The following is a 25,272-nucleotide window of genomic DNA, read 5'->3' on the forward strand; positions in this document are numbered from 1 at the left end:
TAAAAAAAACACTGCTAAAAGATTCTTCTTCTTTCTCCCTTTCATTGATCATGTTGATCACATTGTGTTTATTTTTAAATGGCATTTTCCCCACACGTTAAAAGAATGACATAATCCAGCCAATGTTAGATTCTCCTATGCAGAAGCATAAGATTCCATGTCATGAATCCCCTTATGAGATCAATTTATAAATGAACAAAAGCATTCAGGTTAATGTGCTTTTTTTTCCCCCTCAGCAATGAACAGGAGATTACAGCTACCATTTGATTAAAACGTTTGCAAAAATGTCGTTTTATTTAGCATTTTATAGCTTCCGTATCCCCTCAAGGCACCACTTATATTTAACCTGCAGTAAAAGACAATGAAGCTGCCGATGCTGAAAATGACACATTATAATGTACAGTGCCGTATAGCGTCTCGGACAGAACCAGTCAAAAATCTCGGTTGATTTTGTTTGTTTTTATTAACCGCCTCATTTAGAAAACACAAATGCACCAAACAATATGATACATGCACAGTTTCAGCATATCAAGATCAGCAAATGACTTTTCAATGTGAAAATGCTGCTGCCACGATCTCACAGAGATCACTCGCACGGCAAAATGCATACGAGAGTGAACAGAAAGGCCAAGCGTTGTCATGTTGGTCTGTACAACTTGTCATGCTGTCACACTGTAATCTGTTTGGCAGCTTTTTTGTCTCTGATCCAAAATGAAAGGCGTTGCCAGGCTGTCTGTGTTGGTATCAACTTAAGAAATGTTACTGTCCACTCATATATTTTTCAAGTTCCACACGTGAACGTCATTTTGCCACCGTGTCGTTCTTTCTTTCAAAGCAACACTTGACCTTTGTGCAGAATTTTCAATAAAAACAAAAATCCAAACAATCCAGGTCAAGAAAAACAAAATGTGAAAGAGCTTGACAGTGCTCACACTTATTTCATTAAAACATCGCCACAGTACTGCTACTTTACAAAAACAAAGATGTTGCCATTGCTTCGCTGAACCCAAAACGAATAAGAAATTATTTTCCCCCCCAACTATTCAGTATGTAATCCTAAAAATGAAAGATATGTTTCCCATGTAAACACTGGTAAAATTACATTCCTTAATGTAACAAATTTATACACAAAAGAACTGCATACAATGATGCAAAAACAACAAATGTTCAAATATGTCCTCAAATGCAGTGGGTCCCCAAACCTTTTTGCGCCACAGACCGATTCAATGTCAGACAATATTTTCAGGGATGGGCCAGAGAAATACAAGAAAATAATATGATATGACCTGCATGAAACTGCGGTATTTTCTAAATATAATGCTAAACACCAATCATGACATGAGGAATGTCCTATCTGGCCGCAACACTCTCTGGTCGCTATAGTAACGTTTAAACGTGCCTTCAAAATAAGATACACCGCAAATACAAAGTGCATGAAAAATACGGCTCACCATCGCCACATATTATGCAGCGTAGGCTTGGTGCGTGGGAATCTCCCGTTGAGATAAATCCGTACTTTAAGTAGGACTCCTGATACTGTCTATTAAATGTAGTCTTCTTTTTCTTGAAAGTCGTAGGCTCCTTTTCTGTCTCCTGACTGGGCCTTTTCCCCGTCCCAAAGAAACTTTCCAAAGATGTTTGTTTTTTTACTCATTTTGCCAACTTCTGGGTTTCATTTTAGCGGTAACCTATCTTGTGACCGAGAAGCGTTTGGTGACATACTGTAGACGGATGTAACATAGGATCTAGTAAATTTTCAAAATAAAACATCTTTCAGAGTCTGAAATAAATAAAACCGAAGTAATGTAAGTTATTTATTCTTTCTGTGCGGCTTGGAACCAAATGACCCACGGACCGGGGGTTGGGGACCACTGCTCTAATGCAAACATCGCGGCCTCCTTTGGACTCGAAGTTGTTTGAGAGAAACCTGCCATTCCAACATGTGTTTGGATATGTTACTTCCCTCCAAGCCTCTTCAAATTTATGAAGCTGTTTCAGTGTCTGCACAGTAACGGCCTTTGTCAGGAGTCTCCATTCATCAAGTCGGTATTCAAACAGAGCTACGTGGCACAAGTTGTCAGACATCTGATGAAATCACCTATCTGGCCATGAAAAGGACATTCAAAAGATTAAGTAGGTGAGGCTGGCTTGAATACAACGACGACAAATACCACACATAGTGTAAAGAAGCCAATCCAATACGCAACAACGGACAGATTCACAAAGTGATAAACACAGCTGAGCATACATTTTGCCAAAAGAAGCCGGTGGCGAGATTGCAATGATCAGACTGGCATGTATTTTTTGTTGTTGTTTTTTTTTATTTATTTATTTTTTGGCAGCTCTTGAAGCTTCTCCTGCTGACAGCAAACTGAGTCCCTGGGCAACAGCATCACCCAGATGGATTTCACTATTGATTAATTTGCTGAGTGTATGTCCTATTAATTGAACAAAAACGTCAGGAATGAAAACAGAGAACGCTTGTAACAGTTCTCCCGGAACTCAAAGTGACAATTTCAAATTGTCACTCGGCAGGAAAATGAAAGTCTTGCCATCACACCTGTGGCCGATAACTACTGTAATGTTAATGCTTGGAAAAATACTTAGTGGGTTATTTTTGCTGTTGTTGTTTTAAAAATTGGAATGAGAAATGTAACCTTCCCTTGTATCTGCTGTTAAAAGGCTTGGTACACATTCCTTAACAATGCAGGCACGTGTAACTCAAAAATGATATAATTATTTGTCAGGTGGGGCAGAAAGAGAATAGAAATATTGTGATGTGTTTGTACAAGAATTTAGTAGGACATTGAACTAAAATTTGAGCCCCATTATTATTATTATTATTATGATTATTATTCACCCTTTGCGCATTACGTCACAACTAAGTGGCTCCGTTTTGCGTCCACTTCGATTGGGCAGTCATTAACTTTTGCCGTCTGTCATGTTGTACTCACATGGCAGCTGGTGTTCCTCAAGGGGAACACGTCCCTATTGGGGTACCCCAGCTACAAGGTGAGGCAGTAGGAGGAGCACTCATAGTAAAAAAAAAAAAAGACATTTTAGTTATGTGAAGTGGCCCAAACTGTTTGGAAATGAATAAAATGGTGTTGCCCTTGCAAAAAGTTATTGACGGTCCTAAAATAGCCATGACCAACCGTTAACTTAGCTCTGACGGAAGCGCGGTTGAAATAACAGCGACGCAGTGGTCGACTGAATGATGGTGGTGATACGACATCTGAGACAGAATTGATTAATTGATACTTAAGCTGAACATATATACTGTATATCTTTTTGCCAGTATTGGAAAAAGAAAAAGAAAAACATGACTTCCAGATGCTTAAGTGCCTAATTTGTCTTTACCGTATTTTCCGCACTAAAAGGCGCACTGAAAAGCCTTCCATTTTCTTAAAAGCTCACAGCGTGCCTTAAAATCCGATGCGCCTTGTGTATGGTCATTGCGGTAATATTTCGACCGCAAAATGGCTCCTTGCTCGAGACATGCTGACAACGCAGAGTTCAAACTTAAGGCGATCGGTTACGCAGTTGGAAATAGAGCAGCGGCAAGAGAGTTCAACATTAACGAGAATGTTATAACTTGCTGTCGGTTAAGTGAACTGTGTCGCTGCTTTATTAAATAAGTTTACCTGACATCTGATTGTTCTGTTGGCGTTTCCTTGAGCGTAGCTCCATCTAGTGGATGTATTGTAGATTGCGTCTTATAATGCGGTGCGCCCAATGTATGAAAAACAATTACAAAATAGGCCATTCATTGAAGGTGCGCCTCATAATCCAGTGGGCCTTTTAATGTGGAAAATACGGTAATTCTTTTCTCTTTTGTTTATGTTGTATTCCGTATATGATATTGAATACCCACAGTAATACCAACAAGGCCTTTTATATGGTTACAATATACTGACCATTGTTTACTGGACAAAACAGACACTTAATGCTTAGAAAGTCTAGCAATGACCGTTTTGTTTTTTTGGCCTATCGTGTACACAAGCTGCGATTGGCTGGCAACTGATTCAGGGTGTCCCCCGCCTACTGCCCGAAGACGGCTGGGATAGGCTCCAGCACCCCCCGCGACCCTAGTGAGGATCAAGCGGTTCGGAAAATGGATGGATGGAATGTGTACACAAGCTCAAAAATACATCGGCACATGACCTAGTCATTATTTTGGTAATTATGTTTTAATGGTGATCTCTTAATATTTATCTATTAGGTGCTGTAATATAAAGTGCCATCTAGTTAGCTTGTGATGTATCGATCCTCACGCCACCGACCCGAAACCAAAGTAGAAGTCTGATTGATTTTGCACCGCCGCGGTACTTGAAGACCTCTCTGACTCAATCTCCACATAGATGCAGTCTTGGTAAATGCTCAGTAAAATCCGATTCATCAGTTTGCGGGAAACCACAAGGACTGCTCCCAAGCATAAAAAAACCTTGAAGAGCCCTCATGCTAAACGAAGCGCTCCGTCATCAAATCACAGAAGGTAAATTGACTTTTATGAGTCGGACTCTGGAACAGGACCGCCAACAAGCAAGTAAAGATGAAGATAGCTGTTAAGTGTCGCTTTCCTCTGTCAATGAGCTTGAAAGGCACGGATGCATGCGAAGTATTGTGCTCCTGCTTGCCAATTCGGAGGAAGAAAAAAAAACAAAAAACAAAAGACAACTTCTCACTCGGTCGCCCAGAATACGCAAAGATCTTCATTAATGAGAGTCTGTGTATGGGATCATAACAATAGGAATATGCGGCACATGAATGGAAGTAAGGCATCTGCATCATTCTCGAGTAGAGAGGAAACTAAAGGCCAATGCTTCCACTCCGCTTCTACCTCATACCCGCAAAATATCTCCAAACCAAAAGAGACACATGACAACATGTAAATAAAATCAAAGAAAATAGAGCAAAAGCATCACAGTGTCAACCTGAATGTCGATATTACAACGGGGAGGAGCAGGGTGGGCAGCGATGCGTCGGCATTCAAGGCTCTCGAGCCGCGAGCGCTCATACCTGTAGCACACACAGAAGACAGAGCGATTTCAAAAAAGCCATCTGAGCTAATCAGTTCTTGTCCAAATGTGATATCGCAGAGGTATAACCGGAAGATACAATAACAGATGGTTAAAACAACATCAAACTAGGTTTTCGAAGGGTTTGAATTGGGCTGGCCTGCATCCTGCTACTCCGTTCAAAGGCTCGATGTCATTCTACGGTGGCAGTTGGCATATGACGGAAACATGATCTGCTGACAGTTTGTGTGTCACATGAACACATTTTTTTGACAGGCAAATGTTTGGTGAGTTGGTTAGATCACACACAATTGAATCAGACCAATTTGAATCAGAAAATCGCGTGTCAAGGATTTGTCATCAAATCGTCTTTTAGGAGAGATGCACACCTAATGTAAATCGGTATAAATCGGTTTGATGTTGCTGCTTTTTTTTTTTGTTTGTTTGTTTCATTGAATCGAATCTCCTTGAATTGTTTGGCCTTTGGGGAGCTTTTACATGTTGTTACATATTATTAAACATGACAAAAGTTAGCATGGTACCATATCGAATAAAACTGAAATTCCACTGACTCCAGCCAAATCAAATCGTTCCACTTAAAAATCGACCGTTCTTGAATTGTATCATATTGCATGTTTCAAAATACATAACAAGTCGTCTTTCATTGGTGAGATGCACAGCCCTCATTTCCACGTCTTGAGAGACGATGCCGGGGCACATTCAAATTTTGTGCCAGTCCAGAGACTTCTTTACAGTTTTTGCCGGGACAGTGACACGCCAAAACCGGGTGCTGGACCGCGGTGGGCAACCCCAAAAAAAAAACTTTGTGTAGCATTTGGCAAAGAGCTTTGAGTGAGAAATATTGCAGGACTGGATCGGAAGGATCTGTTTAGTCTTGGTCGTCTGTGTACCCGTCTATAAGAGTCTTCAAGCCACATTAGGAGAAAAAAAAACGTAAACACTGGAGTTAAGTTGGAAAGTTGCAATAATAATATGGTGATAGAATAGGAAATTATCCATCCATCCATCCATTTTGCGATCCGATAGCTTTATATGCAAATGAGCAGCGCCACTTGAACACGAGCCCTCGCAGAGTCACACAGGGCCGTCATTGCATGTGGTAATGCGGGAAGTCAACCTGAGACAGGGATGAATTGCATACCTGTCAACTCATACGGTTTAGCCATAGTACATACGGATTTTGTGGTGAATCTTACGTATATGGCCGTATCGCACAAATCATACGGATTCTGAAAATTTCCCCCCCAGAATGGTGCTAGTCTACTCGAATGCTTTCATTTCCAAAGTAAATATGAATGGATGCTGTAACTTTGAGCCGATGGGTCAGCATTTGGAGTTGGTGAAAAAAGTAATGCAGGAATACAACTCTGAACACAGTAATGCCACTAAGTAGAATGATGATTAGACATTAACCAGACATTGTATTATGGAGATCTACAATAAATATCATTGAACATTTCGTGGGGTTTTTTCTGCCGTTATTTTGACATATAAAATGCTTTGGTATGTTATAAGGATTTTTTGCTCTTTATAAGGATTTTTTTGGTGGTTTATACAGGTTGGCGCTCCGAAAAGTTGACAGGTATGGAATTGTGTCGTAATATTTAGCCAAATCTCAGCCGGTTCCAGCCCGCCGAGCGGGATGGGGACTCAAGGAATGCGGTGTGTGAACTCCGGACCAAATTTGCGCCTGTTAAATGTGTGAAGTGTCTTCTTTTTGAGACCGTCTCAGTTCTCAGAAAATTGAGATCTTTCTAACCTCATGTCATGTTCAGCGTGCTCAGCGGTATGAAGAATCAAGCGTTGAAATAACACATTGCGTTTGAGGTGGGCAAATAAAAGTGTTGAAGTCAGTGTTTCCCTTTCATGCAAGCGCAAAAAGCTGTTTCCTTGAACCACTCAAAGGTGAACGAAGGTGCTTACTAAGCTGGTGGACTCGAATGGCATCTGAAGCGGGGCCCAGGCCTCCTTCACTCAGGGACTGAATATGAATGATGTATTCATCGTCGACCTCAGGGAGCTTCAACTCCGCTGTTGAATTGGTAGTTGTGAGCGTGTTTACATCTTTGAGTTGACTTCTCCTGTATGACAACTGAAAAGGAAAAAGATGGGTGAAATGAACACGGCCAGATAAGAAGCAAGCCCACACAGCCCGTGTTCAAAGGGGAAGCTTTTGTGATCCATCTCTCTCCCTCTCTCTCTTTCTCTCTCTCTGCTTCAAACAACAGAGTATGCAGAAAAGTGGTTAAGATCGAATGACTGTCTGTGTTGTATGTGTTGTGTTGTATTATTTTGTTATTACGTTATTATGACTGCAAAATGGTGTCACGAGAGTGGCTGCCTTCACAGCAGCTCCTATACTTTTGTTCTTCTTCTTTTTTCCTTTCATAACTTTGCTACTGTAAATTTCTCCATTGTGAGATGAATAAGGGTTTTCTTATTCTTAACTCGCTCTCTCACGGTCTAATCAGAGCTGCTATAGATTACCCGTCATCTGTCCATTTTGTTATCTGCTTATCTTGTTCCGTGTCGTACGGTGCTGCAGCAGCCTATTACAGCCGACTTCAGGCAAAAAGGCTGGCGACGGCCAGGACTGGTTGCCAGTCAAGGCACATTTCCAAGATCACTGAGAAGGAACTGAACCCATGCGGCCCGTACCAAGGTCAAGGGACTACATCAAAGTTTTGATTTGTGCAATTCAGTACCTTTGATGGTAATCGAATACGTTGGTTAAGCATTGCACATGGCGGTGTTAAAACACGAAATGACTCACTTGGTAACCTGTAACTTCTGACTCTGACTCCAGTGCCACCACAGGCTCCCAGTAGAGAGAAAGTTGGGAGCCAATTAGAGTCCATTCAATATCCAGTGGCGGTTGCGATGGCGCTGTGATGTCAGATAGTTGCAAAGTTAGGAACTGTCACAAAATGACGAGCAATACTGTCATCCCAGTCAGGCAAGGATCATAATAAGCGTGAGCAAAACAGGGATAGAGCAGGGATTTTCCTGTCAGTGCGATACGCAAGCTGTCTCGTGGTATGCAAAAGAATAACTATCGAAGCAAAGTTCACTTGTATTTAACTTATGAGTTCCAAAAACTTAAAACAGTTTGAGTTTTTATTACATTCAAGGTCCCCCCCCCCCCCATTTAACTTATATGAACAATATATTTTTAAAACAATTGATGTATTGATTTTTTTTTTTGCACTGTAAATGTTTGAATGGTGCATCATTTTCCAGTGGTTTACAATCATATTAAATATACTTTGTAGAAATAAAAGCACTGCTTTGATCCATTCCACTACTGGGTTTTAATTTCAGTATTTTCCGGACTATAAAACGCTTTGGAGTACAACATGCATCTTCAATGAATCTCCTATTTTATAACTGTTTTCATATATAGGGCGCACCGGATTATAAGGTGCGTAGAATAGAAGCTACAATAGTGGCTGTGGCTGCATTATGCATCCACGAGATGAAGCTACGCTAAAGGGAATACAATACAATACAGCTTTATTTATCCAGAGCTTTCACAACCGCTGCAGCTATAACAAAGCACTGTAAAGAACATTAAAAATACTACGTCCAAGGAATCAGAATATTGATCCATATATAAGGCCTATTGGAATATAAGGCGCACTGTCGGCTTTTGAGAAAATTGAGTGCTTTTAGGTGAGCCTTATATTGCGGAAAATACGGTTGTCATCATAGTAGTACTTGTAGAGTATTAGTGTTTTGTATTTGTAAAATTGTTTAATAAGTACTGTATAGAGAGAGAGAGACATACACTCTCCTATTAATACACAACAATCCACTTTTGGAATATGTGTATGCTATATAGTAATTACTTTGATGGCTACTCTCGCCAGTGATTCATGTTAAATGCCACCGTGCACAACAGAAATAAATTCAACCACGAGAAATATTCGCGTGTCAATAAAGTCCATGGAATTTAGATTGAGCATTGAAAATGAGCACATACCGTACAGATTTATGTCAAGTAATGAACGGACACGCCTAATGCACAAGCACATGCATATGTGTCGTGGGGCGTCATAAAGCATGTGACTGCCCCTCTCGTTATTCATGACTAACTTGCGCAATATAAATACACAGACTACCGCAAATAATTAATCCGCAGAATCAAGAAAACTGCAACAATGTAACTCTGCATAAGAAAGTCAAGGCAGATGTGAACAGGTGGAAACCTTACAGCGTGAGTGCAAGCCAACGGGGGACAGGAGAGCGGGGGGAAATTTTAGCCAAGTCTGACACTTTTCTAATGGCCGAATAGAGAGTTAGTCGTTCTTGCACTGGGAATAAGATGTACCGGCACTCGGTAATTGACTTTGTCTTCCCTGACATCGCAGAGAACATCAGAAACCTAAGACAGAGGGACAATGAACTCAGTACCCTCCATCGTTTGTACCTCGAGATAATCATCCTAGTGTAAACAAAATGAAGCAGTAGAGCAGCAGGGTGTCTGGAAGACTTACGAGGTTTTTTTGTGGTAACATTGATTGCAGGAAGGAAGGGGCCGGTGCCCGCTGTGTTGAAGGCGCTGACAGTCAGGAAATACTGCGTGTGCCCTGCCAAGCCGCTAACTGTCACCGAGGTGTGGTTCCACGGAACGCGAACCTTCCCCATGGTCTCTGGTTTTGTGTCGTCTTCCCAGTACATCACCTAGGCGGGACATCGATTGACGTTAACCGACTCTTGTGACTGTTACGACTTGAAGTTACGGGAAAGTGATGGACGAAAGCATCTCATTTCGCGCGTGGCACAAAACCATTAGGGCCGATTTGTTTGGGATCTGTCAGCATGTGGTCTTGTTAAATGATCACCTCCGACTGCATCCTCTGAAGAGAGATCACAGCATTCGAGCTATCCGCTGAGATGTGAGTCAGCCGGACTTTATTTTATTTTACTTGGAAGACATCTTATTATGCCAGCAAAGAGAAGAACAGCATGTCTGAGTCGAAAATGACTGCCAAAAATATCATAGATTTTCCGAGATATTAAACCATTATATACGATGGACGCAGTGGTGCAGTTTTATCTCACGTCGGATCCCAAAACCATAGCTCAGAAGGGCCAAAACTCTATCATCAATTTTTTTTTTTTTTTTATCAAAACAATATTTCAATTACACAATTTTTCCATTTGTAAAAACATGACTTTCTGGATATTTAATCTGGATCGACACAGTATTGTGTAATAGAAGTATTAACAATGAAAAATTGTTTCACAGATACAGACGCATCTAATTGCCTACATCCCAATACAAAAGGGTTTTAAATAAAACTCATATGGTATTGTGACATCTCACAAAGAACAATGTTTTTGCAAATTCGGTCAATAACACGGAAAGAAATAAAGCTACCGGTTGCCCCCTTGACACTCTCATCTCTTAGCACAAAAAAGAAACTTTATGAGATGGACAATTTTAAGCAAATATGTTTTGTTTTTTGTTTTTTTAGAAAGTCACATCATCATCAGAATCTGCCAAGTCAGCTCCAAAGCATCTCCGGAGAGTAATAACGCTGTGATAAAAATGAACTTTTTGCATCACCCAAAGAGTGAGTGACTTATTATCATTCATGGCAACAGCAGACTCTACATTTGGATTAAAAATCAAATTGTCATATTCCCTGTAAGGAATAATGTCTCCCAGCCAATGCTGTCCTTCTGTTTACCTACATTGAAACAACTCAACTTGATTTATATATCACTTTCAAACAACCATTGCATTGCTGCATACAAAGTGCTGTACGTGGAGGAAAAAATCAACCAGACAATAACAACAGGTTTATGAATTCAAGACGAGCTTTATGATTGTAGGCTGGAAATTAAGTTGCATATTTCAGGAACAAATTCTTTTTGATAATCCGGCGCCTATGCACTCAGCATAAAAATGGGTGTAACGTCTTGTTTGTGCCCACACACGTCTAGTCTAGCATGTTCGGAGCCATGTTACGCCTGTCTTGGAGTGCCGGCGCACAAAGCAGCCCTGCCACCCGACGCACCCGCTAATTTGGGAACAGAATGTAGTCAGCGATCAATGTAAAAAAAAATCGTGCCGGAGTCAAGGACTAATTCAGCATGTTTGTGAAGTGAGTTGACGTGCTCCGCCTCACTGGCATTCCTGCTGTGCCCCCCTCAGAGAATCTTGCAATTTGGTGAAAAAAAAAAAAAACAGACAAATTTTTCGACTGGCTAAAAAGTGGGTTTATTTTGCAGCGCACTTGGTCTAACGCAATTTTGGTGTATTTAATCGAGGCACAGGCAGATAGATTGGGGGATTTGTGGACGTACGTGGTCGGTATAAATCAATTCATTGAATGACTTGTAAACATTGTCATCTTAAAAATATTTGACTAGCACCTCAGTCACAACTGGAGTGGGGGGGGGGGGGGGGGTCACACTCGGACGGCGGGTGCAAGGCGGCCTCCAACTGCCCAGGTCACACATACGGCCGCCGACATAATCCGAAAGGGGGGTCATGTACGGAATCAAGTCTAATTTCTAGACGACCGTGAGGATTGGCCGGAAAAACGCAAGGTTTATCCACCAATGGCGCACAAAGGCGCAAATGCCCAGCTACGCCCAATTCGACTGGCCCATGTATGTTGTGTTTGGCCACTGCATTGAGGATGTTACCCTGCAATGATAGCCAGCGTGAAAAGTGCAGGCACATCGTTTTCTTTTGTTGCAGCGCAAAGCGTTTGTCATTGTCATGTTGCCTGTCGCAATGGTGCAAAGCGGGATATAATTTTCGGCATTAGCAGCAGCCAGTGTGAAGCAACCGTTTCCCCGGGCAACAAATGACCAAGTCGATGACGAATATCTGAATTGAATTGCGTGCAATTTCTGTTTCTCAACTGGAAAAAGTCAAAGGTACCTCATAGCCGAGAACCCTTTCAGGGGTGAACGAGAGAGCCTGCCAATTCACTTCGATCTCATAGGCTGAGACGCTTCTGGCCCAAACTCCCACAGGCAGCCCGCTTGGCTCTGAAGCAGACAATAGGAGGCGGACTTAGCATCACTGCCTTCTTACATCAGCACAAAGAATGAATCTGTTTCTCTCAACATGAATTCCATTGGTAGCCTTTCAAAATGATGGCAATAACAAAACCTTTTCAGAGGGCGTCAACGTAAATGTCAGTGCATTTTGAGTTTTCAAAATATGTGAAACCGTATTTCCAAGCAATCTTCTTGCTGTTTTGAATCCTCAATTTGAAGATTTATTTGCCCTGCTCAGAACGCCTCGTGCTTTTCTCGAGCGCTTTCGCCGAAAACACTTCTGCCACCTTTGTCCTCATTTGGCAATCACAAAGTTTTGCAGCCTGACAAACATTTTTTTCCCCCTGGTCCTCATTGGCTTACCTATCTCCGCGGAGTAGATGGTGACCACGGGGCTGAAGGGACCCTGCCCTTTGCTGTTATACGTGCCGACCTTGACGTGGAATGGGGAAAAGGGCGCAATGCTTTCATTGCGGTACACATAGCGGGATGCGCCAGGGGCAGAGGTGGCCACGTGGGTCCAGCTGACTTCTCCGAAGGCACGGAAAGCAATGATGTAACCAAAGCTTTCGCCATTCTGCAGTTCTTCAGGGACAGGCTGAGATTGAAACACAAAACTATAGTGATATTAAAACATATACAAACCACTCACGTTTATCCCGCCTTTGGGCCGACGCGATCGGTTTGTGTGTCCCTCAAATTGCTTTTGAGACCCACCTGACAATATGGAACGAAGAGAATGGCTTTAAAAGTGTCCAAGCTCACAACAGTGTATCGTTCCAATGAAAACGTTATTTCTCCTCATACGTGGTGCTTAACAAATTTATGAGCCCTCCTGTCATAAAAATTAAAATGAAGCTCCCGACATTTTAACAGCAATGAAGAATTCCTTTATAAACTGCATTCACCTTTTTATACAAGCACGTTCAGCTCACTGGGGTCTAGTAATTAAAACAAGAAAACTCTACTCGACCATTGTAGTCTTTTGTAGGTTCATTGGTACTTAGAGTTGTGGGGCTGCATACCAGGAAAATGAAAAACTGACACAAAAAAATAACTGTCCGTATAGCAAAGTAGATCGTCAGAATCTTTCTTTTTTTTTTTTTTTTTTTTTAGTATTAAGAATTAATCTCAATCACAATTGCCTCGAAAGAAAAACAATGGAAATGTTTCATGAGCAATGATTTTTGAAGGGCTGATGAAGTGGAGTGTATGGACAGAGAGTCAGTTGCGCTGTATGAAATGTACAAAAAGAGTGCAGACTGTTTGTGCACTGCTCTTAATGGGGTCATGTCGGAGATTTTCTCGGACAAAGTTAAAGAAATGACTCGGCACACAGGAAAATTGTCTTCAATATCGGCGGGAGCGGATCTCTGAGAGCGAACGACGGTTAGTTGCTCCGCGATCACACTCTCAGTCCCGCCACCGCGAGTTCGACATTTTATTGTAACATATGCAAAATACAAGAAAAACACTGCCCCCGATGTTTGCATGCCGCACCCCGGTCCGGCTCCTCGGTAGTGATTGGTTACCTGTTTTTCCAACTTGAACCACCAGTACATTGGCGCCTTTTCTGGCTGGTCTACATCGAATTAGCATGTTGTAGACTTTGCGGATGGTCAATGTCGTCTGGGCGCGACGGGTGTTCTCAACTCGTCTTTTGTTGCTCAACCGCTGTTCCCGAATTATTCATTCCCCTTTTGTGACCGAGTGTCGCCTTCTCCCCTGTGGTTGTCCACCTGTATTGACGTGCTAATTGTGGACTTCAACAGTCCCCCGGCCAGATGTGTGCAGGCATTTGGGGGTGCTGGATACGCACCCAAACGCTTCGATGTGCCCAAATTAAATGAAACTTTAAACATGATACAATTTTGCTCATAGATTCCTCTAACAGGTCAGCAGTGGACTCTCAAGCCATCCATCCATCCATCCATCCATCCATTTTCTGATCCGCTTTATCCTCACAAGGGTCGGCGGGGGTGCTGGAGCCTATCCCAGCTGTCTTCGGCAGTAGGCGGGGGACACCCTGAACCGGTTGCCAGCCAATCGCTGGGCACACAGAGACGTACAACCATCCGTGCTCACACTCAAACCTACGGACAATTTAGAGTGTTCAATCAGCTTGCCATGCATGTTTTTTGGAATGTGGGAGGAAACCGGAGTACCCGGAGAAAACCCACGCAGGCCCGAGGAGAACATGCAAACTCCACGCAGGAAGGCCGGAGCGGGGATCGAACCCACAACCTCTGCACTGTGAGGTCGACGCGATAACCAGTCGACCACCGGGCCGCCTGCTTTCTGTATCTTCAATTACAATTAGCAATGATCGTAAGTGACCTGCGCCACCACGTCATTGCATTGCACAACTGACGAAAGAAGAGTAAACAGTCCAAAGTCTTGAAAATTCGTCTGCGGTTAGTGTGACACTTGTGGGGGTTGATGATCTCTTAAAAACGAACAACATAAGATCGATGACTTACCTCCCATGTGATGACCAACTCTGACCTGCTTCCGCCTCCTCCGCCCACATCACCTGGCGCCGCATCAGGGACTACACAACAGAGAACTTGTCAACACCTCCACAAACAACACAACTTTTGAAAAAGAACAAAAGCACTCAGAGAGCTTAGACATTTGCCGAGGCTTCAGAGACAAAGATTTCACCAGAATCAGATTTTTCTCTGCATTCAAGGGAACACCATTTCACAAGACCCTCACGATATGATTTGATGAGACTGAGGGCATTTAATAGGCTCTCAATAGGATTTTCAATGTGGAATTTTAATCGCTACCATTTGAATCAGGCCTGGATAAAACTAATTTTGCAAATGTTGCGGACACACCCAATTTGGTTCAAATCAAATAAAAGCGGGCAAAGATGTTTCAAAGTCTGGCTGAGGACAAATTATTCTTTTATGATGTCATAAATGGAAACAGTCTAATCAGAAGATATGTGGGAAGCATCTTAACCCTTTCGTGCACCCTGTGACCTGATAACATGATCAGTTATCCACTGCAGTAACCGCCATCCCTGAGAGGGTTAAATATTAACTTCAGACCCAAACAAAAACTGTCAATGAAGTTGCACCTATGCATAATTGGACAAGCTGATGTCGACAAAAAGACACTTTGTCTTTTTTCCTCTCCTGTTGTCATTTGCCAAATGATCTTAGACGACGATTACATTGATGTACCTGCGTCCTCTGTCCTTGTCTTGAGTGACACAGGGCTGGGTTCTCCAACTCCGACGCTGTTTCTGGCCAATACCCGAAACTCATACTCCACCCAGGCATTAAGATCCACCACAGCGGCCGTCAGCGTGCTCCCGTCAATTGTCTCTGGAACTACAAAAACACACAATTGTTACAACTGCGTCATGGAAATTCAGAGGAAAAATCCTACCGATGGCAATGGACTGAAAACTTGACAAATCCTCACACTAAGAGAAGTCATTCCACAACAGTGACAAAACATTCATTTATAATAAAATGACCTAATTCAGTAAAATAATATGCTTGTTTTGTTGTAGAAAAGTGCAGGCAGCCTGGTGAGGCGCAAAGATTAGTATGCCATGCAGCCTCACCAAAGGAGAATGAATGTCGAGCCTTCCTGCCGTTTTCATGTTTTCCTCACGCTTGCGTGAGTTTTCTCCAAGTATTCTGGCCTTCTCCCACATTCCCCAGAAAAATACTGTATGTTCATTGAAAAATCTGTAAATATGAGTGACAAAAATAGGAGTGTTTGTTTGTCTCTACGTGTCTTGTGATTGACTGGCCACCAGAAGACAGCTACAGTGTTGTGCGAGAATACCGTCACATTTCTGAGGTTAATATTCGGGGAATCTCTACTGATGCAGATGAGCCATTGAAAACATTACGTTGGCTAGTGGAAAGGACTTTTAATGACCGTGAATGTGGAATGTGAGGGCCAATTGTGCGTTCCATAATCTGAAGACAATTTGGATGATTGAGAGTCGAGCTGTAGATTGGAGTCAAGACTCGGAAATGGTCACTGGAAGTTCAGGTTTATTAGTCTGCAGTGCAGAAGAGCAGCTGTTTGTTGCCCAACTGTGAATTTATGAGCTTCGATTATGTAAGTTTGTGTTCACCTGATTCAGTATCTGAAGGCAGAGTTCAAACTCTGTTTTGTTCTCATTTTGCTCCAGAACGCTGGACCGTGGACACTAATGGGACTTTTCTTTTTCTTTTTTTATTTTTATTTTCTTGCCTTGCAGGCTATTTCTAAATTGTTGGATCTTTATCCTCCGCAGGTTTCACGACAGACTCGACTTTTTTTCCACACTATCCTTAGAACAAGCAGTGTACTGAGATTAGATTTCACATTACCAAGTGCTGCAATAAATTATTGCAATATATTATTTTTTTCCCCACCACACCATTCTTTTGAAGGTCCCCGACAGAGTTAACATCCAAAAATTCAATCACACGGGCCAGTTCATTTTCATAATCACAACCGCATCGCAGGGCAAAAAGCTAGCTTGCAAGATAGAAACGCAAATGCATTCATCAACAAGTTTTGTTTTTGGAGGGGGTGGGGGGGAACAGAATTTGCTATCTTAAATTACAGGTCTAGAAACACTATTGTTACATGAGTATTGTGTCTTGGTCGTGGTAATCAGACCCTTTTGTTGATGACAATTCCAGATTTAATTGTTGCAGCTCGTGACAAAAAGAGCCGCAGTGTTGTATTTATTTTAAACGTCCACTCGATTAATTCTTTAACACTCTCAGACGAACACAGACACGTCTCTCTCCAACAAAGTGTCTACCTTCTTCTGTATTCAAAGCCAAAGCATGGCCCTCTTTATGTGTGGAGTTAGCATGTTCTCCTCCATGCTTGCATGCTCTACGTGCCCCCAGGCTGATTAATTGAAAAATTACCTGCAGGGATGGATATGAGTTTGTCTGTATAGCATGCGCCTTGTGAGTAACAAATAATCAGTTCACAATGCTTCCGCTAAAAATAGCCTGTTAGTCTCGAGCTTCCCAGGAACCCTCAATGGTGAAAGAACTGAATTGATAAAGACTGCTTGAACTGAATTGAGAGGAACAATATTTTTGAATGAGTCATGGCACTCACCACTTACTCAGATATTTTTTTTTTCCAAGTAGAACAGCCTTGTTCCAATCGTCCTTTAGATTCTGCTTTTGTCTAAAACACGTTTCTACTACATGTGCTTTAAACTAAATCTTATTTAATTTCTGGAACTCAAATGTTTAACCCAAGACAATTACTCAAGTGCATTAGAAGGCTCTCATTCACTCAATTGTAATTCTCAAAGTCTTACAATGTCTGTAATATTAAGAAAGAGTGTGCAAAAGCTAGAAAACAACATTTTCCCTGAAATCGTTAGCAAGAACCGAAACAATCCTTGCGTTCTATTTGCTGTGGTCAACAAACTCACAAATCCACCAAAAAGGGGCAAAGAATAAGACAACAGATAATTGCATTGAATTTGCCTGCTACCTTATTGAAAAAGTACAATCCATCATGTCATATACAGTTTCATCACAAACCAACAAAATGATAAAATGATCGCGCACTTAAAATCACCCACGAATAATTCAATTACCGTGACAGAATTTGATACAGTGCATCAACAATCTAGAATAGTGTTGTTTCAGCAGTTGAAGCCATACCCTCACTGTCTTGACACAATGCCATGTGACGTTTTCCAAACTGTCGCGAAATCTATTCAAACTGAGTTCCTGAGTCAAATAATGAACGGTTCACTTCAGTAAGGCAGTTTTCCTCAACCCCTGAAAATAGCAATTGATTTTAAAAAAAGCGCTGGATGTCTCCTTGTTAGCAAATCAAAGACCCATCTCAACCCTTTCTTTCATTAAAAGCAAGATAGTCGAAGAAGTTGTGTTTAATCAACTCAGCAATTTCTTGAACTCAAACTGACATTTTGATAAATCCCAATCAGGTTTCCAACCTCATTGCAGAACAGAATCTGCTCTTATTAAAGATCTAAATGGCATAAGATCGAAGGCTGACGAAGTGGAAGGTGTCTGATCTCGTCTTATTACATCGCAGTGCATTATTTGATACAATTCATCATAAAACAGTACAGTATACTGTTGAACAGGTGGGAAACCTGGGTGAGATAAAATGGAACAGTCCTAAAATGGTTCAGGTCCTATGTAGAGGAAAGGAGTTACTCTGTGACCAATGAAAGTTTGAATCTGATCGAATGGCCATGACATGTGGGGTCCCTCAAGGGTCAATGTTTGAACCCATTTTGTTTAGTCTGTACATTGTTGCTGTCCTGTGAAAAACAGCTATGACCAATTTTGTCATTAAAAAAACAAACACATTTTTTACCTCATTATAAAAACATTTTAAATGACAAAAACGGGCATGCATGTTTTTCACAGGACAGCAGCAATATGTTACCTTTGGGTCAGAACGGCAATGTTGGCTATCGTGGTTATGCAGATGACACACAGCTATATTTATCATTGTCCCCAAATGACAGCAGTTCAATTAATGTTTTGTGTCACTGTCGAGAGCAAATTAACAACTGGATGAACCAAAGTTACCTTGAGCTAAACCACAAGGAAACGTTTTCTGTTAACGTGTTTAAATGTTGTCAATGTACGTTCTTTTAGTAATTTTTGTAAGATACTTTGGTTTTCTCTGCTTGGCTTCTGAATGTTGTCAACTGTTGTGACAGGTAATGCTTTGTAGGTATTTTATCTTGGCTTGTGCGAAGCACACTGAGTTGCCTTGGGTATGAAATGCGCTACAGTATTTGGATGCTTGCACACTAACCATTTGAAACCAGTTACGACTGTGGAGCCACACATAGGAAGATGCCAAAAACATTGCTTGGGCTGTGCCACGTTCCTACATGGGCGTGGCTCAAGATACAATACAAACAGGAACAATTTTGGACACAGCAGGCTGATAAGACTTTTCTAACTTTGATTGCAAGGAAGGGAAAATGCTCAAATTTAGCCCCATTTTCTGTATGTGTCCTCAGCTTTAGTGAGGTGCCGAAAGTCCATTTTAAACAACACTTCAGTTGCCGAACATGGTTCCTTGCACAATAAAGAGTTGACCCGATGAGAAGATGAGCGGCCTTTGGTTTGACTGACACAGGTGTGAAGTGGTTCTGGTGAGCCTAACTGACCACCACATTGATTAAGCAAGGCACCCCCACTTGTGCAGCTGACCTCTAACTCTGTCCTCTTCACAAGAGTTCGAGTTGAATCTCCCTACGGAGGGCCGCAAGATGTCGGAGAAGGTGTGCAATTAAATGAGCGATTCTTTGAAGGGTTTCCTACCAGTGTTCACCCTTTGCCAGCCCACAGTGAAAAGCGTCCTGGTCTGAACGATGTAACTGATGAGAGGGCTCCCGTTGTCCCGGCCGGGGGTCCACACCAGCTGGGCTGTGCTGTCTGTCACCTCCTCCACTGTCACAGACTCCGGTGGGCTTGGCGGGCCTGGCTCAATCACAACGACACACACATTGAGAGGTACACAACATGGGTGCACGCACTCACACAGCTCCAAGGAACGTGTTGCCATGAATAAAATATTTCTCCCGGTGATCGTCAGCCCTTAGCCAAAAGCCTTAACACCTTAAAATCGATATGAGCACGGGCCAATATTTCTTGAGTTTCGAGTTCGAAGAGAGGTGATGCCCTTCACAGGGAATTAAAATTGAATTCACAATTTATCCCGCGATATTCATTCAAGCCACAATATTTCCCTTTCATAGCCCTCCTGGTAACTGATTGATGAAAGAGCAAACACGAGTAGATGCCGGGAGTCACGTTAAAAAAGAAAATGAGAGTTAAAGATGAAAAAGAGGCTTCATAGTTGAGAAGGATCAGCATTTAATCATTTATTTCTATTACTCCTTCTTTTGAGGAGTGTTTCATCCTCATCTTCTGTTTCCTGTTCTAATGAAGGTGTCGTCAGCTCATCAGAAATAATAGACCTCAAGAGAACTATGAGGTGCACCGCAGAATAACAACCCCCCGAGCCAGGGCTCACGCACTAAAGTGGCTCTTAAACAGAAACAAATTATATACTCTAATTATGGAAGGGGTTACATCTTTTTTTAACAAGCAAACAACAGGTTTTGTGGCATATCGAAATTGTACAGTCCACTGACAGTGTTTCCATATTCACCTTTTGTTCTCCACCCTGGTGGCATACATTTGAATTGAATTGAATACAACTTTATTGTCAAATGGGCTGTACGTATGTGTAACATACAGCACAGATGAAATTTCTTCCCACTCAAAATAAAACAATTTGTACTTGAAACAGAGATATTGATCTCAGTAAAAGTCATTAGTGGATCTTGATAATAAAACAAACAACGTATGACCTTGCAAATGAATAGTAATGGCGACTCAAAAGCAATCATCACTCAATTCTACATACAGTATTCTTTATTATATTTTGCTGGAAGAAGCAAGAACGAGTTGCTGCTGTTCCCCAAAACGTGTGCCAATTGTTTGATAAGGGAATATTTTATAGATCTTTATGACTATAGATACGGCTCTGGGTAAACATATGTGGTACGAGAATACCTTGTAATATGGAAATGATATGGTAAATGTGACAGCCTGGGTAAGATGATCAAATTGTCACCTGTCTAGAGGACAGGGACAATGACAACAATTTTAGACCTCATCCACATGGTACATCCTCTTTAAGCACTGACTTTCCCGAGGGCCAGCATGCCACAGTTTACTGTTTATGAAGTACTAACTAGAGTGGTATCAAAAACACTCCCGTGGTAAATATAATTAGGGGGGAGGGCCGGGGAAGGGAGCAATAACTATTCCGGAGCGCCAATAGAAAAAGATCATTGACCTTCAACGCTATTGAGGAGATTGTAAAAATTTACCCCTGCGCTGTGTTCAACGAAAATTAATTCCGTGTTCATGATCCAGCCAGCCTCCTAATGCTTCAATGTACACTTTGTGGTCTAAAGTAGTCAGACACATCTTTCCGTAATGAATTAATAAATCAATCCGGGTGCTCCGGTTTCCTCCCACATTCCAAAAACATGCATGGCAGGTTGATTGGACGCTCTAAATTGTCCCTAGGTGTGAGTGTGGGCGTGGATGGTTGTTCGTCTCTGTGTGCCCTGCGATTGGCTGGCAACTGATTCAGGGTGTCCCCCGCCTACTGCCCGAAGACGGCTGGGATAGGCTCCAGCACCCTCCGCGACCCTAGTGAGGATCAAGCGGTTCGGAAAATGGATGGATGGATGGAATCCGGGGTGAGCTGGATTAGGATGAATTACAAGAGATTGTGACGTCACAAATTTCATCTGGATGTATGGGATCAAATTCCCACAGAACCCCCCCCCAACATCTTGAAGGAAGTCTTCATGGAGAAATGGCAGCTGGTGTAGCTAGTCCCTATATTTCTGTTCATGTAGTGTACCTCAACCTTTGTTGACAATACGTGTCCAGCCCGTGCTCCCCTTCACAACTCACACAACAAAAACAATTTTCCCCAGCATCATAATTCTGTTAAAAAAAACAAAAACAACCTCAAACACCTACAGTACATTAGAGTTCTCATAGAAGCACATTCCCCACTTTTGCATGTCTTTCCTTCCTGCTGCTGTCAGACTTTCCAACCAACGTTGCTGTCATAGTGTGTAGATTCGTGATTGAAAATATGTGTAATTGTCGTTCCACTGCTGACAGTTATGATTGCTGGTTTCTTTTACAACTGCATCGACTGTATATACTGCATTGTTGATCCAATGCGCTGTACAACCATCACACACATTGCCACTGCCTACTTGCCGCTTTACATGACAGTGTGTGTAGCATACTGTCGTAATTTCAATTTCATGATCAACTGCTCATAACCATCCATCCATCCATTTTCTGATCTGCTTATCCTCACAAGGGTCACGGGGCGTGCTGGGGCCTATCCCAGCTGTCTTCGGGAAGTAGGCGGGGGACACCCTGAACCGGTTGCCAGCCAATTGCAGGGCACACAGAGACAAACAACCATCCGTGCTCACACTCACACCTTGGGACAATTTAGAGTGTTTCATTAACCTGCCAAGCATGTTTTTTGGAATGTGGGAAGAAACCGGAGTACCTGGAGAAAACCCACGCAGGCACAGGGAGAACATACAAACTCCACCCAGGAAGGCCGGAGCCAGGATCGATCCTGGCACCTTTGCACTGTGAGGCCGGGCCGCCCAAACGCTTACATAGCAACTATTAATCCTTTTTTTTTCTTAGTATAATGCTGCTGAGTATTCCTATTCACATTAACGTCTGCCTATAGTATCTATTCATTTGCAGTTTGTCATTCACGTCGGCCCGATTTTATATTCAGTAGTGTCTGCTGTTGAGGTACTGCTGCTGTTCCCTTTGATTGCATGTGCTGGTCGAAATATATGCTGTACATGCTGTAGATCAGGAGGGTGGCAAATGGGTAACAAATTACTGGGAGTCCGCTGTTTGGAACGATAGTGAGAGAGGATGTTTCCAGGTTATGAATAACATGCAATGAACTGTTCAAACAATGGCGTAAAGCTACACGGTCACGCGGCACAAGAAGGCATGCTCAGTTAGGGCCGAACCTTGACACAAGGAAGCATTTGTGGTTGTTTTGTGCTTTCAATGGCTATACAGTATTTAACAATGCAATGTCATTGTTGTCTGATCTGAAATAAAAATGAGTTATGAATTGCCAACAATAAGAACCTGACGGTCACAACCATTGATGGAGATATTTGGGGATTTTGATTCTGTGAAATGAATACTGTGTGCTGTTGCTGCTGTTGTCCACTTTAGTGCTGTAAACATGGGATCTCCCAATTGTGGGCATGACAAATTTCGTATCTGGATTCTAATCTTTGTTTAAAGAGCTTTTTTCTCGCTATCATTATAGATTGGCCACAGGTTGAAAGGAAGCAAGGTTTCCACACATCATATCAGCTGGCAGCTGTACTGGAAAGTAATATCTGAAATGACACATCGCTTGGTTGCCACTAGCTTCATGGTTTGCTGCCTAACGTTTGAAGCCGCTTGATGCGTGTGGAATGGCACGGCGGTGACAGCTGCCGTCAGCAGGATGTTCTGTATAAATAATGTAGAGTCGCGGGCAGGATTCACTTCACTTGACATGCATTGTTTCTATTAAGAGCAAGCCTTATTTCCACTTAGCTCTCAGATATTACAGCTATTTGACTCCAATATGTTTAACATATCTTTCAACTGAATCAACAACCTGACAAACACACACTGACTGGCCGTCTGGGTAGATACCCATTTAAATAAATAAATAAATAAAAATAATCTTGCAAACGTCCTTACACACTACCTCCTCAATGGTAAACATTCATGGATTACTGTATATATATATATATATATATATATATATATATATACATACAGTATATATACGTATACCGTATCTCTCTCTCTCTTTCTCTCTGTATATATGTATATATATATATATATATATACACACACACACACACACACACACACACACAGAGGCCGGAGCTGTACTCAATGAAAATGAGCAGGAAAAGGGCAGAGGGTGGTCCAGTGGTTAGTGTCGACCTCACAATGCAGAGATACAGGGTTCGATTCTGGTTCTGGCCTCCCTGCGTGGTGTTTGCATGTGGGAATAGGCTTGAGCACCCCTGGCGACCCTTGTGAGGATAAAGCGGCTCAGACAATGGATGAATGGATGTACATCTATATATCTCTATCTATCTATCTATCTATCTATCTATCAAAAAAATATTTTCCACTTGTATGAAGCTAAGAACTGCCTGTACAGTTTATCAGGTTTTGTGACGGTGAGCCTGTGGACTTGAGAGTTTCCGCCGCAGTTCTTGTATGCTTCTAACCTTTTCACATGCTGAACATCCTCTCTGCACTCGTTTGGCATTTAACACATTTGTGTAGTGTCAATTTGCGCCGCAATTTGGCACATTGATCCAATCGAGGAGCCAAGCTCCTCTCACCCAGCTGCCATACAAATCAGCTTATTAAATTAAAAAATGTCTGATGTCGCTCATGACAGAGGGTGCCCTTATAGTCATGCATGACTATTGGTTGTAATAGAGGAAAGATGGCGGACAGAAAAACAAGGCTGTTGTATTTGTTGTAATCAAGTGTGTGAGAATGCAAACAAAAACTGCAAATAAAACCTGCAGAGTCATTTTGACGACAATGTGAGCAATTTAGCTTCCCTCCATTCAGTCCCTGAAACCAAACCTATTTGTGCTTAAAAGCCTGAGTGAACAATACGCACCCGGACAGAAGCATGCATGGATAATGTCTCTTTCTCAAAGATAAATTGCGCTTTATCTTTTTGGAACAAAACAGTTTGCCGACACACAGGGCCTAAATAGTATTTTGGATCAATTTGTGGCTTTCGCACACTTTCAAAGTTGGTGGGATTTTTCATTTGTGCCTTGCAGGACTTCCAAACAGACCCCGTGCTCTGAGCCCCGTTTTAATTAGCGCATCCAGAGCAGTGGAGACTTTCTCTTACCTTTCACGATCAATACAGCCACGGCTGAGAGGCTTTCCACATCCGTGTCCACCACGCAGATGTATTTGCCCGTGTGGTTTAGCTGAATATTCCTGATCATCAGATCTCCCGCAGTTCTCTGGCAAGGAGAATAGAAAGCTTTATGTTGCATGAAAGATTACAGAGCGTGTGACAGCTTCGTAGCGGATGGAGTTGGGGCAAGTTTGAGGCGGTGTAAATAAAAAGGACAAGGAAGAAAAACGGTTTTGCAGATGCGGCGGATATTTTTCTTGAAAGACCTTCTTCGAAGCAAGATCTCATATACAGTCATAGATTGATTGATTTTTTTTTCTTGTGTTTGTTTTGGAGCAGGCCAGCACAAATCTCCCTCTTTTTTTTGGGGGGGGGAGAAATCAAACAACCATGTGATATATTTGAACAAAAAAAAAAAAGATATCACCATGTCAACATTTGCAGTCAATTTATACGTGCCCTCAAAAAAGGAGTGGGAAGAAGGAAAGTTAATCAAGTCAAGCCCAACATGACTCAGCAATGACAGTCATGAGAATTGTGATTTGGTTAATTGGTATCTTCTGGCTGCAAGTGGTCAAAGATTGAAAGACATGGAACCATGTTTTTTTTTCTTTTTTTTTGAGGAAAGGCAATCTTTGCACCACTCTAAAGGATCCTGGTAACG

The 25,272-nt window shown here is 42.0% G+C and overlaps 1 protein-coding gene across 1 annotated transcript in view; it reads right to left on the reverse strand.

Moving 5' to 3' along the window:
• Positions 1-444: 444 nt before the first annotated feature.
• The window catches only part of LOC147210369 (contactin-3-like), a 64,616-nt gene continuing 39,788 nt past the window's right edge, over positions 445-25,272 (reverse strand). The window contains exons 14-23 of the mRNA XM_086109478.1: positions 24,597-24,714; positions 19,376-19,534; positions 15,257-15,406; positions 14,543-14,613; positions 12,426-12,660; positions 11,941-12,050; positions 9,536-9,722; positions 7,813-7,925; positions 6,963-7,131; positions 445-5,019 (exon numbers count right to left, since the gene is read on the reverse strand). Coding sequence (XP_085965604.1) covers positions 4,922-5,019; positions 6,963-7,131; positions 7,813-7,925; positions 9,536-9,722; positions 11,941-12,050; positions 12,426-12,660; positions 14,543-14,613; positions 15,257-15,406; positions 19,376-19,534; positions 24,597-24,714 — 1,410 coding nt within the window. The 3' untranslated portion in view covers positions 445-4,921. The remainder of the gene's footprint in view (positions 5,020-6,962; positions 7,132-7,812; positions 7,926-9,535; positions 9,723-11,940; positions 12,051-12,425; positions 12,661-14,542; positions 14,614-15,256; positions 15,407-19,375; positions 19,535-24,596; positions 24,715-25,272) is intronic.

Source organism: Hippocampus guttulatus, chromosome 1 (assembly GCF_054856545.1).
Source record: "Hippocampus guttulatus isolate MCC_2025c chromosome 1, RoL_Hgut_1.0, whole genome shotgun sequence".
Lineage (NCBI taxonomy): Eukaryota > Metazoa > Chordata > Actinopteri > Syngnathiformes > Syngnathidae > Hippocampus > Hippocampus guttulatus.